Source organism: Suricata suricatta, chromosome 11 (assembly GCF_006229205.1).
Source record: "Suricata suricatta isolate VVHF042 chromosome 11, meerkat_22Aug2017_6uvM2_HiC, whole genome shotgun sequence".
Lineage (NCBI taxonomy): Eukaryota > Metazoa > Chordata > Mammalia > Carnivora > Herpestidae > Suricata > Suricata suricatta.
This window is the reverse complement of record NC_043710.1, coordinates 73,925,292-73,942,105: the sequence shown is the minus strand read 5'-3', so window position 1 is coordinate 73,942,105 and position 16,814 is coordinate 73,925,292. Positions and strand designations below refer to the sequence as shown.

The 16,814-nt window shown below is 38.3% G+C and overlaps 1 protein-coding gene across 1 annotated transcript in view; it reads left to right on the top strand.

The window, feature by feature from the left end:
• The window catches only part of SESN3 (sestrin 3), a 72,247-nt gene extending 56,193 nt beyond the window's left edge, over positions 1-16,054 (top strand). The window contains exons 7-10 of the mRNA XM_029956598.1: positions 2,467-2,585; positions 3,390-3,580; positions 6,261-6,405; positions 8,214-16,054. Of these exons, the coding sequence (XP_029812458.1) occupies positions 2,467-2,585; positions 3,390-3,580; positions 6,261-6,405; positions 8,214-8,300 (542 nt within the window). The 3' untranslated portion in view covers positions 8,301-16,054. The remainder of the gene's footprint in view (positions 1-2,466; positions 2,586-3,389; positions 3,581-6,260; positions 6,406-8,213) is intronic.
• The last annotated feature ends 760 nt before the right edge of the window (positions 16,055-16,814 follow it).

Below are 16,814 nucleotides of genomic sequence, written 5' to 3'. Positions count from 1 at the left end.
AAGTCAGAAAGCTTCAGATCAGATTAAGTAGTACAGTGTTTTTCCCCATCCTCCTAAATGAATCCACATGGTATTTCTTACTGATATTCAGTACTGACAGTGGCATTAGTAACTTACAGTTAGTTTACTTATTTCTTTCCAAGGTATTTCTTTTTGCATTAATGAAATAAAAAAATAGATATTAAGTACATAGCATAGTACCTGGTATATAGTAAGTCCTCAACAAATGCCAGTCTCTTCTCATTAGGTATAATAAAGAAGTTAGGTAAGGGGCACCTGGGTGGCTCAGTCCATTAAGTATCTGACTTGGGCTCGGGTCATGATCTCACAGTTCGTGGGTTCGAGCCCCACGTCCGACTCTGTGCTGACAGCTCAGAGCCTGGAGTCTGCTTCCGATTCTGTGTGCCCCTCTCTCTCTGCTCCTCCCCTGTTCATGCTCTGTTTGTCTCTCTCAAATAAATAAACATTTTAAAAATTAAAAAAAAAATTTTTAACAGTTATTTATTTTTGAGAGACAGAGAGAGACAGATCACACAGAATCGGAAGCAGGCTCCAGGCTCTGAGCTGTCAGCACAGAGCCCGACGTGGGGCTCAAACCCACGAACTGTGAGATCATGACCTGAACCAAAGTCGGATGCTCAACCGACTGAGCCACCCAGGCGCCCCTAAAAACTTTTTTTAAGAAATTAGGTAAGAATTCCTAATTTTTAAGAAATTAGGTAATATTTCCAAAGTGGGTAGCCTGGGTGCTTGGTCTCTCCTGCCATAATTGCTAGGAGTTTTTAAAAAAATGCAGAGATTAAAGATAAGGAAGGCACTACTAATTTACCATGTCTTCCGGATGAATTACCATAATTGCACTTGTTTATTTAAACCTTTCAAGACCGTCCAGTTAAGAATTTGTTCTTTATGCCATCAAATTGTTTTAGGAGCTTTTTAATATTTGTTTATTAATTGCTTCTTAAGCATTAGATTTATTTGATACTGATTAGAATAACTTAGTAAGAAAACATTGGTCTTTGCATGGAAGGAGTATTTTTTCTCTTATTTTGAAAACTATATGTTCACTTTCTAGAGTAGAATGTAGTAAATAAAGGTAGTTCATTCCCTTTCAGAGGTTGAAATCAGAAAAAAGAAATTGTAAAGACAGACTAACCTAAAAACAAGGGAGTTAGAAGAGAATTCTTCTTAAACCAAATTAACATGCATTGGGCATTTAAAATTTTTCAGTGGTTGGCTCCTGGGCTCCAACCACTCGATTGGGCATTTGATCAGGTCATGATCTCCTAGTTTGTGGGTTCAAGCCATGCATCAGGCTCTGTGCTGATTGTGTGGAGCTTACTTGGGATTCTCTCTTGCCCCTCTCCTATCTCTTTCAAAATAAATCAACTTTAAAAAATAAAATAAAAATTTTTCAGTGATAAAATTTTACTTTTATCAAGCATGCGGAAACCAGCTGTCTTAAAGATGATTATAGTCTTCCCATCTTCCTAAATGCCATGTTTATAATATTCTCATCACAATCTCCTCAACACATTACTTCCTATGTTGTATGCCTTTTTATCTCCACGTGCACAGAAAAACACACTTTGGTTAAGTGTAAAACTCAGTGAATTTCTCCAAGCTGTACCCTCCTATTTTAGTACCCAAGTCAACTAAGAATCTTATTTTTTTCATTTTTTAACAGTTTATTGTCAAATTGGTTTCCATATAACACCATGACCATCACCTCCTCCCTCCCTCCCCCTCACCCTTCAGTCCATGGTTCGTTTTCATGCTAAGCGAAATAAGTCAGGCAGAGAAGGATAGATACCATATGTTTGCATTCATAGGTCTAACAGGAGAGACCTGGCAGGGGACCATGGGGAGAGGAAGGGGGAAAGAGAGCGGGGGAGAGTGAGGGACACAGATTAAGAGAGACTACTGAATACAACTAAGAATTTTAACAGTGATATCCAAAAGGCTACTTTCCTCCCTGCTGAGTTCCCTTCCCAGCCCCTCTCCCGGAATGCCGGCTGGTGAGCTAAAAATGAACTACATTGCACTAATTTTCACCATGAACACATCCAGATGAAACACCATTGAATTTTAACAAAATCTGCCTTAACTTTAAACTCCACTGAAGTGGTCTTTTACCTTTATCTCCTCTCTTTCCCACTTTATCCTGCATGAGTTCAAATAATGTATAAGCTTTATACTCAAAGGCCTGTGCTAGCAAAACCAATGTATTGATCCTTGGCCTCCGCTGCTTAGATATTTCGGTGTAGTCATTTTCTTGCCCAGACAAATACACTTACATGTTGATTGCCAGTGTTTGGTAATGAAATTGTATTCAAAACTTAAGCCATAAAATCAATATTGTCACTTCAGAAACCCATGGGAAAGCTAAAAAGTGGAGGGAAATGGAGCAGTTCCATTGTTCTATACACAGTTTCCTTTATACTAGATGTTCATTGTTGCCCTTAGATTTTGAAGATGACATGATTATAACAGCTGATGTCTCCCGATATATCGAAGACCCTGGTTTTGGGTATGAGGACTTTGCCAGACGAGGAGAAGAGCATTTGCCAACATTCCGAGCTCAGGTAGAAGATGCCTTCTATTCAGAGGAACTAGAAGATACTGTCCTCATAACTGTGAAATGCTGAAACGTAAATCCATTGACTTCTAAAGAAATTAATGGTCATTTCAATAGAGTCCATAAATCTTTTTACATAATCTAGTTTTTAGCCTAATTTGATCTCCCAATAGACGGATTATTATTTTATTATTTCAATGTTTCCCCATCTAAGAAAGCAGAAGGATCAGTCTTGTTTAGTTACTTGCATTATTACATGGTAACTGTATAATGTTCATACCACTTTTTTCCTTGGAGAGGAGCAGGGATGAAATCAAGTGATAAAGTTCCATTTATAATAAAGTGGCATTTTGTAATAAGATAACATACCGGTAGCTCTGGGCTCCAGCACCCGCCTACTCCCACCCTTGGAAAACAGAGCCACCATAGTGATGTGGCTCCTAACGAGAGTGTGAGTTTGAATTAAGACAGACTCCGTGGCACCTGTCCACATGATCTGCTGATTATGCGTGTCACTGAGCAGCTTTGGTCACGTAGAAGTATTCCAATATTCTGGAAGAAGTTCTTCCAGAAAAGGGAACACCAGGAGGTGGCCAGAGTTCATCCCAACATGTCAAACCATGGTCCCACTGAGGAGACAACATGGCACTCTCGTCTACAGACTGCCGTGAAAGGTTCTAGGGAAAGCTATCAACTTAGAATTACATTTAAAATATTCTCACCCCCTTGCTGCAGTAATTACATGTAATAAAAATATGGAGTTTAAATGGAGAATGACTGTTTTGTAACTGGGTATGACTTCCTCTTGTAGGACTACACCTGGGAAAACCACGGCTTCTCCCTGGTGAACAGACTGTATTCCGACATCGGACACCTTCTTGATGAGAAGTTCCGCATGGTCTACAGTCTCACCTACAACACTATGGCCACGCACGAGGACGTGGACACCACCATGCTGCGCAGAGCTCTGTTTAACTATGTTCACTGTATGTTTGGAATCAGGTATGTTTCTTGTCAAGACAGTTTGAACCATTTCTAAATGAAAATCCTGACCTGAGTCTCACTTTTGTCCTCTTCAATGCTGTATAGTACTATGGAGAAAATATTACCTATAGACATCTGATTTTTAAAAATTACTTCCATCTTATGGAAAAACAATTTGCTGGGAATTTTAGCATGCACCTGTAAATACAGTAGTAAGAATTTATTGAGGAGGGAAAAAGATCAGTAATCATCAGGGGCTAGGATAGGATCAGACTCCATTTAAGAATCCTTCCTGTAAGAATTAGGCAGTTAAAAAACCATCTATTATGTCTTTTTAGCTCAGTGTAATAAATATTGGCTTGTTTGTTTATTTTTAAAGGAATAGTAATTAGGGTCTAAATAAAACTAGGATAGATTGTGTCCTCATAAAGCTCACGTGAGAACACTGAAATGAAACTATCAGTCAGTATAAATTAATGGCCTCTAAATTTAGAAAATTGGCATTGAGAGAGAGCAGTGAGTAAATGAGCGAGTGAGATTGAATGGTTTAATCAGGAAAGCTTTTATGGGAGAATGTGCCTTTTTGAGCTGGGATTTGAAGGCGTTTATGGAGATAGATCTGCAGAAAGAGAAGATTCACAGTCATGAATACATTCAACTTGACTCTACTATAGCCTTTCTGATATAGTATCAGAAAGCCTTTACAGAATGGAATTAGAATTCAATTTGTTAAGCAAAGTGTCTTCTATAGTTTTAATTTAAAAAAATATTTCCTGAAACATCTATTAATAGTAAAGCATTCTACCTAGAAGACACTATTAGGAAGGTAAATAATAATTGTGCCATCTGCTCATTTACCATTCCAGACAATAAGTCATCACAGAACCATCACATTTTGAAACATATATTATACCTACCTAATTAAAAAAATACTAATAATTTAATTCAATTATGATAAATTATATTCAAGACAATAAATAACAAATGTTATGGTGATTATATTTCTCTGTTGGGTGCTACCAAAAAAAGCTCATATAAAATCTTTGAATACTTATTTTTAACTAAGCATATGTTTGGGTTAAAGATGAATTGAAAACATAGAAGAGAAATCCCACAACCTCCCACTACTGCATTTACCCTCCAATCTGCCTCTGTGCCCATTTGCTCTGCTGTCTCTTTTCTCATAGTATGGATGAACTGTGTGCGGCCCTGCGCGCTGGCCACAAAATCCCATCTCCTCTCAATTAGGATCCCTGCTCTAGGATAAAGGAGATGTGCTATATAAACATAATGGAATATTACTCAGCCATAAAAAATAACAAGATCTTGCCATTTGTGTCAACAGGGATGGACTTAGAGGGCATGACACTAAGTGAAGTAACTCAGAAAAATACAAATACCATATGATTTCACTTATATGTGGAATCTAATAAAGCAAAGAAACAGACCATTACAGAGAATAAACTGATGGTAGGTGGGGGCTAGGGGGTGTTTGTAGGGAAAGCTAGAATAGGTGAGGGGAGTCAAGAGGTAAAACCTGTGGTTATAGAATAAGTAAGTCATGATGATGTCATGTTCAGCACAAGGAATCCAATCAGTAAGATTGTAAGAACTTTGTGTGGTAGCAGATGGTAACTACATTTGTGGCGAGCGTTTCAGAAAATATATTAATGTTGAATCACTGTGTCATACACCTATAACTAATACAATATTGTATGTCAACTGTAATTAATGGTAAAAATTCCGGGCACCTCGGTGGCTCAGTCGGTTAAACATCTGACTTCAGCTCAGGTCATAATCTTGCGATTTGTGGGTCCAATCCCTGCGTGCAGCTTCATGCTGACAGCTCAGAGCCTGGAGCCTGCTTCTGATCCTGTCTCCCTCTCTCTCTCTGTCCCTCCTCCCCTGCTCATACTTTGTCTCTCAGAAATAAACATTTTTTTAAAAAGTAAAAATTCTTCCTTCTCTCTCCTGCAAAATCACTTTACCCTGTTTATTGGATGGTTCCCATCAGTATAGAAACAATGCTGTTACTTCTCTGATCTTTAAACAAAATCCCATCTACATCCTTCTGGCTGCTCCCTCATTTTCTGCTCTCATGCACAGCACATCTCTTTGAAAAAGTGTTGTGTATTTACTGTCACCTTTTTCTCCTCGCCCACCCCCCCTACGAACAGACTAAGGTACCACACCAACGAAACCACTCTTGGCGAGGTTTCATGTGACCTCTGGATGGCAGCTGCTCCCATGCTTGGTGTCATTTCCTGTCTGATCCTGGCTCCTGCCTTGGGGCTTTACATGTTCTCCTGTTCCTTCTGGCCTTGGCTCAGATGCCAGCCACCCCCCTTAAAATCAGCAGCTCCTCCTATCACAGGCTCCAGTTTTCTCTCCATAGCAGCTACCATCACCTGACATATTATATGCTTGTCTTTTTTTTTTTCCTCTTTTTTCTCCAATAGGACTTCAGTTCTGTGAGACCAGGGATTTTTGGTTTATTCTGTTCAGTGTATCACCAGTACCTAGAAGAGAACATGTAAAGTACATGGCACACAATAGGCACCCAGTAAATATTTGGTAGAACAATTAGTTGATGAGCGTTTGGTATTTAGCTGCTAGACAATAAACGTCTCTTGAGACAAATCAAGAAATCATAAGTTCTGATTTTATCATTATAAAACTGTTGTCTTACTGCTCATAGGTATGATGACTATGATTATGGAGAAGTTAATCAACTACTTGAACGAAGCCTGAAGGTTTACATTAAGACAGTGACCTGCTATCCTGAGAGAACCACCAAGCGCATGTATGATAGTTACTGGCGTCAGTTCAAGCACTCAGAAAAGGTGTGTTTCATAACTAAACATTCTGTATGCCTTAGACACGTGTCCAGTATGATTTGGAATGATTATGAAAAATTACACATGAAAATGTTAATAAATCAGTGCCATTAAAGAAAAGGAAGTGACATCATGTGTCTATCCGTTAACAATGTTTTAAAATTCATGTTTATTGAATATTAACTAAATTTTTTTGGTACGTTTTGTCCAGTGTGGTATGTACAATAAAAGTGTAGCCTCAGCCTTTGAAAGATTGGATCTGAATATTGATAGTTTTTTTAAAAACGTTTTAGTGTTTGTTTATTTTTGAAAGAGAGACAGAATATGAATAGGATACGGGTAGAAAGAGAGAGAGACACAGAATCTGAAGCAGGCTTCAGGCTCTGAGCTGTCAGCACAGAGCCTAATGCGGGGCTTGAACTCAAGAACTGAGATCATGACCTCAGCCGAAGTCAGATGCTTAACTGACTGAGCCACCCAGGTGCCCAATGAATATTGATGGTCTTGAAGTACATTTAGGAAAATGTCTACCAGTCTAGTGACAAGTGAAAATCAAACCTACTGAGATGTGTCAGGTGTGACTGTGCCACACCCAAAAGGTATATCCATTTAGAGATGAACTCTAGCCACTAGAGTTAATCTCTTAATACAACAGTTTCTCATTCCAACTTGATAATTTTGTATTTAAAAATATAATGCAGGACCTTTGAACCAAATATATATACCCTGATGTAAGAATATTTCCTTGAATGAAATATATAGGAATCATTACATAAGACCTAATAAATGGTAAGGATCTTTAACAACACTGTGATAGAACTGGCCTTAAATCCTAGGTCTTTCGACCTGTAAGTCCATGAATCTTCCATTTGTACCAGTTTCCAAGCTTTTGAGAGTAAGGAAATCCACTTAGGGTCTTAATATTTGCTAATGAAGTCTGTGACCTTGACAGAGAATGTTATGGTCTCCATACCTAACAGATTTTATGACTTAGAGCCACTCACACACGGGATAAATAACACATTTTACTGCCAGCGTCTCTTCTTGATAGATCTTTATGCCCTATTTGTATGTTTGCATTGCTTTTCTAGGTTGTATCTAGAAATTCCCTTTACTCATCAAGAGAATATATCTAACAGTGTATCCAACCCATAGAACGTTATCAAAATGAATTTAATATCAAAACACATTTCTTTGTAGTATGTTTCAAAAAATACATGGGTATTAATTTTAATCTAAAAGCTAAGGTGTATTTCCCCCAAAACTTAGGGGCTTGTATCTGAAAGATACGCTACCCATATCTAACAAGGACCAGGCAGTTATTACAAACTGCTTTACAATTCAGGTTTTTACTTCAGTACCTTTCCAAGTACACAGGAAGAAATGTATTTAAAAGCCTTCCAAGGACTGAACGTAGGCTCTAAGAAATGTAGGCCTGATTTTTAGCCACATAGAACTGGAAGAATAGGATAACCTGCAGGAAAGTTGCAGTTTATTAACAAATTGAAAAATATGCATTTGATAATCCAGAAGACTGATTGGCTTTACACATCATGTACGTTCTGACATAATGCTTGGAACTGCAAAGACTCGTAGAGGTCATTTTTGCCCCTCATAAGATCCATTTCTTTTTTTATAGACACACTTTTGTTATGAGTGTTACACATGTAGCTATGCCGAGGCCAGTGTGTTTGTACGTGTGTCTGTATGTACAGGACAAACCTTTGTGAATGTCTGATATGTTTGAAAAAAAAAAAAGGAGCCTTTTCAGTTGTTTGTAATGGTCACTAAGCTGCTAACGTTGCCATTTCTAGGTTCACGTAAATTTGCTCTTAATGGAAGCACGGATGCAAGCTGAACTCCTTTACGCCCTTCGTGCCATAACTCGGCATTTGACCTGAAGCATCACCCAGCGAAAATGTCATGTGTGTGTAGAGACCTTATCACACAAGAGTATACATCAGAAGCTGTTTGTGATAAGCATCAAAAATTATTCAATTCTCTAGTGTCAAAGTTTAGCCGTTCTCTCTGGCGGCTGTAATGTGCAATGATGTGTTTTATTTTTCTTGATGCTTAACATTACTAACAATTGCAAAAATAATACTGAGGAGCACTACTTGGCATTGTTTTACAGTTGGAGTTTTGGATACTGATCATAAATCACGAACCTGGTTTATTAATGCTTAACTTCAGCGCTTTTGGGTTTGTATGTATGTGTATTCTTTTCTTTCCTGTTTTTATCTTTGTTTTGTTTCGTTTTTTGTAATAAGGAAAAGCGCTTAGAATCGCTCAAGCAGTTGTTTTTTAGATATTGGAATTCAGCAAAGAATGACCTCTTCTGGCCATTCTAAACTTTTAACATTGTGTCCTAAATCCGGTGGAGGAAACGCATGCGCTGTTGAACTAAGCTGCTCACAGGACACATTACACGTGTCCCCAGGAGATTATTTGTCAGGCACTGTTTGTGGTTTTTGTTTGTTTGTTTGTTTTTGTTTTATTTTGTTTTTTACTGCTATTGGCGATAACGTGAAATGTGATACAGCCATTGTCCATAATTTAATGTGAAATTAGTCATGAGGAATTCTATAGCATGCTACTGAAATGCCAAATTCAGCTCTTTTCTTTCTCTTCTAAAATAGAAATTTCTGTTCTCCATATCAGATGTATATATTAAACGTGGAATTATGCACAGTCCTTTCTGTCACTGACAGTCCTCATCGTCTGAGTCGTCAGCACGCGCAGAGCTGCTCACCGCTCGCTCAGTTGGCACGCGCAAGCCTGTACCCACACCAGACTGACCAAAAAAGTTTCTTTGCACATTTTTCTTTTCTCATAGCATTTTCTACATTGCAGTGAGCAGAGGAAGGTTAATATGCTTGTATTTTTTTCCTGGTGGGCTTTTAAAACTTCTTTCCCGTGATTTTTCTTCTAATAGGCTGAGCAGTTGAATATTCAGAGGTAACAGTCGTGTTTCTATGCATTAATGTGATAGAACAGCAACAACAGCAACAACAAAAGTGCAATATGTTGGGAAAAAATACTCAGCTGAACTTTCCCCCCATTGTGTCATTGCAGAAGTGTCCTTGTAAACAGAGCCATAAAGAAATTTTGTTTGAATTTCTTTATTGCACAAGGCTTTTGCCTTACTGGGGTTGAACAATGTTCTTTTCCTAATGCCAAAGCACCCCCTTCCCCCCCAAAAAAGAATCTCTTTGGACATCTGGTTTAAAAAAGCTATCAAGTCTTAGGGGAGGAAGAAGCATCCAAAAAGTCACATTCTTGCATTGGTTTGTGTTGCCTGATTAGACTATCTTTACAGAGCACAACGTTATGTGTTTCTAGCTTTAATTTGTATTTTGTTAATAAACCAGTGAAGTGCCTAAGAGATGCTCACAACTACCCAGTAGGACACAGCCACACGGCTTAAACACTTTTTGGTTAATTAAGGGTGACTAGAATTTTCACCAATCTGCTAATTTTTTTTTTAAAAACAACTCCATTTTCTCGTGGTAAATAATAGAGTCAAAATTCTCTGTTAGAGTTCCCACAGAGATTTCATTGAAGACTGACTGGCTTGTTATATAGGACTTTTTCTCTCATGAAAGGATTTTGGGTGATTGTTTTGTTAAGTTACTTTCCCCTTCCATTCACTGTCCTTTTCTGGTACAATCCATTAGGTTGCCTTTCTTTTAGAGTTTGTCCCAGATAAGAAAATGGAAAGATGACTGTAAACCTACTAACATAAGCTGGTTCTGCATTTTTAGATTCCAGGATCTCGTTTGAAATCTTCTATGTGAGGAAAACATTACTAATATTTTTTAAGTCAGGGTGGTTTATTTAAAGATACCATCCAAAGAATTCATGCCAGATCTCTTCTGTTTGTTGCATATACCATACGTTGACTTTATTCAGCATCACATCATACAGATATGTCTATTAACTGCAATGAAAGTATTTAGGAAAATGACAAAACACAGATGATAACATAAATGCTCATTTGACTTCCCTAACCTTAGAACTTTTGAGTTGAGGATATCTTTTATTCTTGACATTCATGGTTTTTTTGTTTTGTTTTGTTTTTTAACTATAACCCTTTCAGTTAATAACCTTATACTGTTGCACAGGTGACCTGTGTTACAGGATAAAAAAAGATCTTTATAAATGGAAAAGGAGGAGAAATTCTCACAGAAAAACCATATGAGCTTTAGACCAAAAGGGGAAACAAGTTGTAAGTAACAAAAATGGCCACTTAGTTTTTGTCTTTTTTTTTTTTTTTTTTTTTTACCCCAGAAATGGAAGTAGTTGGAGTTTGGGTTGTGGAAATATTAGTGCCTTTACTAGATCTCTTTTCTAGCAGAGTTTCTTTTTAGCTCAGCATTGGCCTATCTCATCAGTAATCAGGAACGTAAGTCGACTTGGAACGATAAACAAAAACAAAACAATATATTTCTGAACCTCAGTGAACCAGCCTAGAAAATTGACTTCCGAGGGTGCTGGGGCACCTACTGAGACGCGGCACGCACAACATGAGTACCATTTTACAGCAAGTTTGCTGTGAACTTTCTCTAATGCAGACTTGAAATTCTGATGCGGTTTTCCAGGGTGGTATTTTTTCAGAGTACTGAATTTACTATGTAGTAATTTATAGTATAGCTTTTTATATTAAAATGTGATATTTTTCAAAGAGATATCTGGTTCAATTAGTGTAACGATGTGATTATACGATACGCTAACCTCCACCTTGGGGCTCACATTGTGCCAAACTTAAATGTGCAGGGGTACTTGGAAAAACAGCACATGTGACTGTGAGTTCTCTAACTTCGTTGTTTATTATGTTGAAATTCGTCTAACAAGCCACTGATAATCTGCCTGATTGATGTCTATTTACTTCCCTGCTTCCCTTGTGAGTCTTAATTTCTCAGATCACCTTAGGAAATACCTTAAAATATTCTCCCACCTGAACATCAATCTGATCTGTAAACCGATCCCTTGACTGTGGGGGTGGCCAGGCAGCCGCCCCCTCAGCCTAAGTCTCCTCAGATGGACCCTTGATAATCAGAGGCAATGTGGCTTGCTGAGATGAGACTTCTCATTACCTTCTTTACCTTTTTGAACCAACTCTGTTGTCTCAGTCTCAGGAGGAAGCTTTGGCCCATCCTGAGTACTTTCAACAATAAAAGATGGCTAATGTGGAACCTGGGCCATGGCCTTGGCCTTTAGTTGTGACTTTAAACCCAAGTAATGGCAGAGCAACACAGGGCTGTTGTAAAACACTGAACTCAGTGGAAGCTTTATATTAAAACCATATTTGAACCAGAGCGCCTGTTTTCATGTGTTAGGAAGTCCCCTATGGATTTTAAATTCTTCTAAAAACTAAGTCACATTATTTCAGAGCAACTTTTTTCTTTTCCACCTTACAGAGTTTGGGGGTTTTTTTTTGTTTGTTTGTTTGTTTTTAATCCAAAATCCTAGATTCTTAGGCTGCAGCAAAATAAAATGTTCAGCAAACAATTAAAGATCTATACTTAAAAATAGTTTTCCATTTTAGTGCAGAGTGCATGCACGTGTGAAGGTAAGATCCTTTTAAACTTGTAAATCTGGTTCATCAGGGAAAGAAATTAATTTCAGTGCATGTTATAAGAATGATTTGCACTGTGATAGTAAAATGAGGTTTTTGTTTTGTTTTGTGTTGTATTTTGAAAACCATTCTAAATCATCCCTCTGTAAAGCAAGACCTTAAACTCTTCTCCTTTCTTCGTTTTTTTCTTTTATGCAAATAGACTCTTGCATGGAGTAAAAAGTATGCAACAGTAATGTTGTATGAATAGTATATGAAATATTCTTAGTAGTATAATGCAACAGCACCCTGAAAGACATGGGGCCCCTCAGTTCAGATCGAGTGTTAAGTTACCTAATTTGTATAATCGGAACCTATTCTCGGTGGCCGTCATTTTAATCTGTTTCCCTATCCTACCCCTCCGGAGACCGAGATCAAATGACATCGTCTTTCCTCAAAGCAGTACTGTAACATGAATGTACCTCTCTCAGTCCGCAGAACTGAAATCCCCCACTGTGTGTGGAGCCTAGTTCCACGCTCCTTTGGCTTAGTTAGCAGTGTCTGCTCAGGTGAGACCTAGAACAAAAATCGCTGGGGTGAAATGGGCCCTAGAGGCCGAGGCAGAACCCTGTGAGGAAGGAGAAGGTTTCAGTGAACGCGTGGAACAGTTGAGTGTGGCCATCCTCAGCATCACGTACCTACTATAAGGGAACGTTCCCATGTGGGAGTTCCCCTCTGCATTCAGTCCACCCTTTCCTGCCTGCTTTCTTTCCCCCAAGTGCCTCAACCTCTACATGCTTGCCGTCTTCCCCTTCCCTCGGCTCATCTTGTTCTGAAGGCCTTTTCACAATCCAAACCAAACATCACCAGCCACCTGCTGATAGTCACCAGCATTTACTTTTCTGAGTTCCTTTTTCTCCACTCATTAAGAATAGGACTTTGTCCTCACACCCCTAAATCCCTCAGTCATCCAGCTATGTTTTGGTTAACCTTCGCGCTAGACACCCTAGCAGATATTATGCAGCACCGAGTGTAATCCTGTCCACCCCATTCTCTTCTACCCCTTCCCGGCTGCCTCTACCTCATCCCCAAAGAGCCTATAAATTCAGAGTATCCAACCTTTTCATGGGTTCACTCTCTGTTGTTCGGTAATGCTACTTCCATATTTTAATAAGTCTTAGAAGATTTTTGCCTTCTATCAAAGTAGAAGTCTATATTTATACATGATACAGAAATGGAACTATTTCTACCATGCAGAATTTAGTATTTAGCAGGACTGTAAAGTGACTGATTGAGTTACCACCCTAACCTGGATCTATATTAGGTAATAAATACTGGTGTTAGTCCAAGTCCTATGAATGTAAATTAAAAATTCTCTAGCAATCCAGATTGATGTGTAGCCCCTCGGGGAAACAGGAAACTTTGGGCATATCCACGGGTGGTGTTTCAGATTTGCTTTATTGTTGTTACTTGGGCCTTGAAACCCATTTCTAAGAGAAGGACATATGATAAATAAAGGGTGTTTAGATGGTCCCATTGGATCGCAGAAGCCCATCTAATATATAATATAGGTAAAATAACACATATTTGGGTACATAAGAGTTTGAACAAGCTTTCCTGGGTAGACTGGGCTTCCAGTCCCCATTCCTACCCTGCTTTCCATGGGGGAGAAAGGTACTATGGGGCGAAAAGGGAACGCACTGACTTTGTAGTCTATAGGCCGCTGGCTGCAGTTGAGGTGTTTCTAGACTGTGTTCTTGAGGACCAAGTGTGCAGAAGAGGACGAGACAGCAGTTCTTCCTCTCCAGCCAGTGTGCACTCTGTCACGGCGGACAGCTCTGTCCAGTTTCCAGCTCGGGGCATGCTCATCTACCGATGGCTGTCTGAGCCAGCGATGGGTCACCCTGTTTGGAGGTGTAGATTAAAATATTCTGTGGTGGTGTCTGAATGCTTTCTGTTCGGTTCATGAGCAACCCAACCTTTGAAGTTCCCAGGAGGGAATCGATGCCTCATTGAGAAGTGAGACTTAATAACAGACCCCGAAGGGATGGTTTTTACTAAATCATGTCATGAAGTGTTCATTCTAGCTTAAATTAATACTGACAGCACCACCATGAAGGACAGAACTGACAAAGAAAAAATACAGGGGCGGAGGGAAAAGAATAGCTGATTTTTTTCAGTGCTTGTGGAAATCTTTGAAACAATGATAGGCATACTATAAAATAGCCTTTAGAACAAACACCCTATTATACTTGTAGCTTATAGGACAACATCAAACATTAGTGAGTCTAAGTACGATAAATATAATTTTTGGTATATAAATTTTGCTAAAACAGTCTATTTTCTTGCACCCCTCAGCTTAACCTCTTAGAAATGAATGTATAATTTCCACAGAAAGATTATCAAAGGGAGAGCGAATCTCTGGTATTTAATGCTAAAGTATTGTTCATGAATTCTGATTAGCTAAGTGTACTCACTGTGACACCTAGCAGATATCTTTCTTAAATTAATCAGTCTTTACAGATTTTTCCACTGACTTCCAAATCTTCTAAGGAAGGATCCAAAGGTGGGATAAAGGAAACCTGTCTGTTGGGTAGCCAAATCCTCTCCTTTGTAATGTTGAGAGACTAGTTTCTCCTTTGTGAATTTCGCTGGTTCTCTAAAATAAAAGGCAAGAGTTCACCGGTACCCTTGTTTGTCAAGGAAAATGATCCAAACTCTCTATCTCGTGCACATATTTTCTTTGCATCCATATATCTTCTCTATAAAGAAAATACAATTTTTCCCTTCCTCTTTCTTTTCATATGTACTCTTTTCAACTTAAAGTAAGACAGACACGGGAAGCAAACCAAGTCAGTTCGGCATCTGCTCCATGCTAATAGAATAGTCCCATCCACATGCACAGTTTGAGCAAGGTAGAAAGGAACCTTGTCAGGTCAACTTGGAACATGGCCTTGCTTCTTGGATTAGCTCCTTCGAACCTGAAAATAACTTTCCTGGTCATGGAAGAACTGGATGTATCCTTTAGCTTATGAAATAGGATTTGAACTTGAAATCTCTTTTTTTAAAATCCTGATTCTGCAGGGCAGCTACATAATGAATGTATATATTAAGACTTTGTAGCTGAATTGCACATGAAATCAGATTGCCAACTTCTTGACTTTCAATTTAAGACATCATTTTATCCTTAAGTTGTGAGCGATATATGTAGCATGCTGTGAAATGTCTATTATAGTTCTTTAATTCATCAGTATTAATACAGAATTATCTTTTGCGTTCTTTGGTACTTTTTATTCAGTGTAATCAGAAGCTGTGATGTTTTGCCTTTGTAGTCCTGTGCTTTGTTACTGTAATTTTTTTTTTTTTACGAAGCACGTGACTTTGGACTAATGTGAGGCAGATGACATGATCTTTAAGACTGCTATATATATCAGTCTCTTACTATATAAGGTTTTCAATTAGAATAAGCTTTTATCAAATAGATCATTGATGCAATTTAGGATTCACGCAGTTTTCAGCGTCCGATGGCAGTCTCATATTTATAGTTTCCATTCTGATGATAGCAAACTTGGTAAACAGCCACTTTAAACTTGTTCCGGCAAACCAGACCCTGCTCTGGATGTAGTAGTCTAAGGTAGTTAACCATATAAGCCTTTTCAACTATTATGCCCTCCACAGAGTCAGCAGTTAAGGAGATAATAGAACCCATGGAAGCTTTTTGTATGTATAAGTAGGTTTTATTTTTCTTATGTTGCTGATTTTACAATTCTGACTAAAATGGACCTGAATGGATCAGTTTATGTGTAATATTCTAGTGCTTTAATGGCTTTTTTTTTTTTTTGGAGGGATGGGTAATATTATTTGAACAGATGCAGAAGGAACTGTTAGTGAATCAAGACAAACACATTTGAAATAAAGGAACTGTGTATTAACATGTTAACAACAATTCATAACTGCACTTTTTATGACATTTTGAAAATCTATTTATAGGTACAGAACAATGGGTTTTGTTAAACTGTATCACATTTATACTTGCAGAAATTTATTTCATTGTTATTAGTAGGAATTTTATTGGTTCAATAAAATTGGCAAAACCGATCCCTGATTGCTTGCTTTTATATATATTTATATTGGAGTAGCATTCTTGCCTAGGTTTGTTTCTGCTCAATAATTAAGATGTGCATTTGGAAAGACATCATAACAGTAAGTCATTTTTTTCCCCCAATTCCTGATCCACAGATTTCTGGTGACAGTTCTTATTATCACTTGATATTGTATTAATGGAATATTGCAATAGCAGAAGTTGTGCAAAATAGGTAATTCGTGTTGCCTTTTTAAATGTCATTTGTGAAGGGCACCTGGGCGGCTCAGTCAGTTGAGTGTCTGACTTCGGCTCAGGCCATGATCTCCCGGTTCATGACTTGAAGACCCCCATCTCTGCTGTCAGCACAGAGCCCACTTCGGATCCTCTGCCTTCCTTTCCCATCCCTCCCCGCTCCCGAAAAAGCATAAAACATCAGTTGTGATCTTAGCAGGAGGCAAACTAATTTCACCATTGTCTCTTGTGAGCCAAAACCGTTCCCCTCTCCTGCTCTCACTCTGTCTCTCTCTGTCTCTCAACAATAAATAAATGTTAAAAAAAAAATTTTTTTTTTAAAGAATGGGAACAGAACCTCAAACCTGGGGTCAGAGCCTGGCTTCGGAACTTTTTCTTCATATTCCAAAGTCAGCTTTGTGACCCTAGAAGTAATTTAATCTCTGTGATCCACGATTTCCACACCACGGTCTTGAGGGGAATAATACCTTCTTAACATGGTTATTTGAGAATTAGGTGAAATGTAGCCATGTATTTGAAATA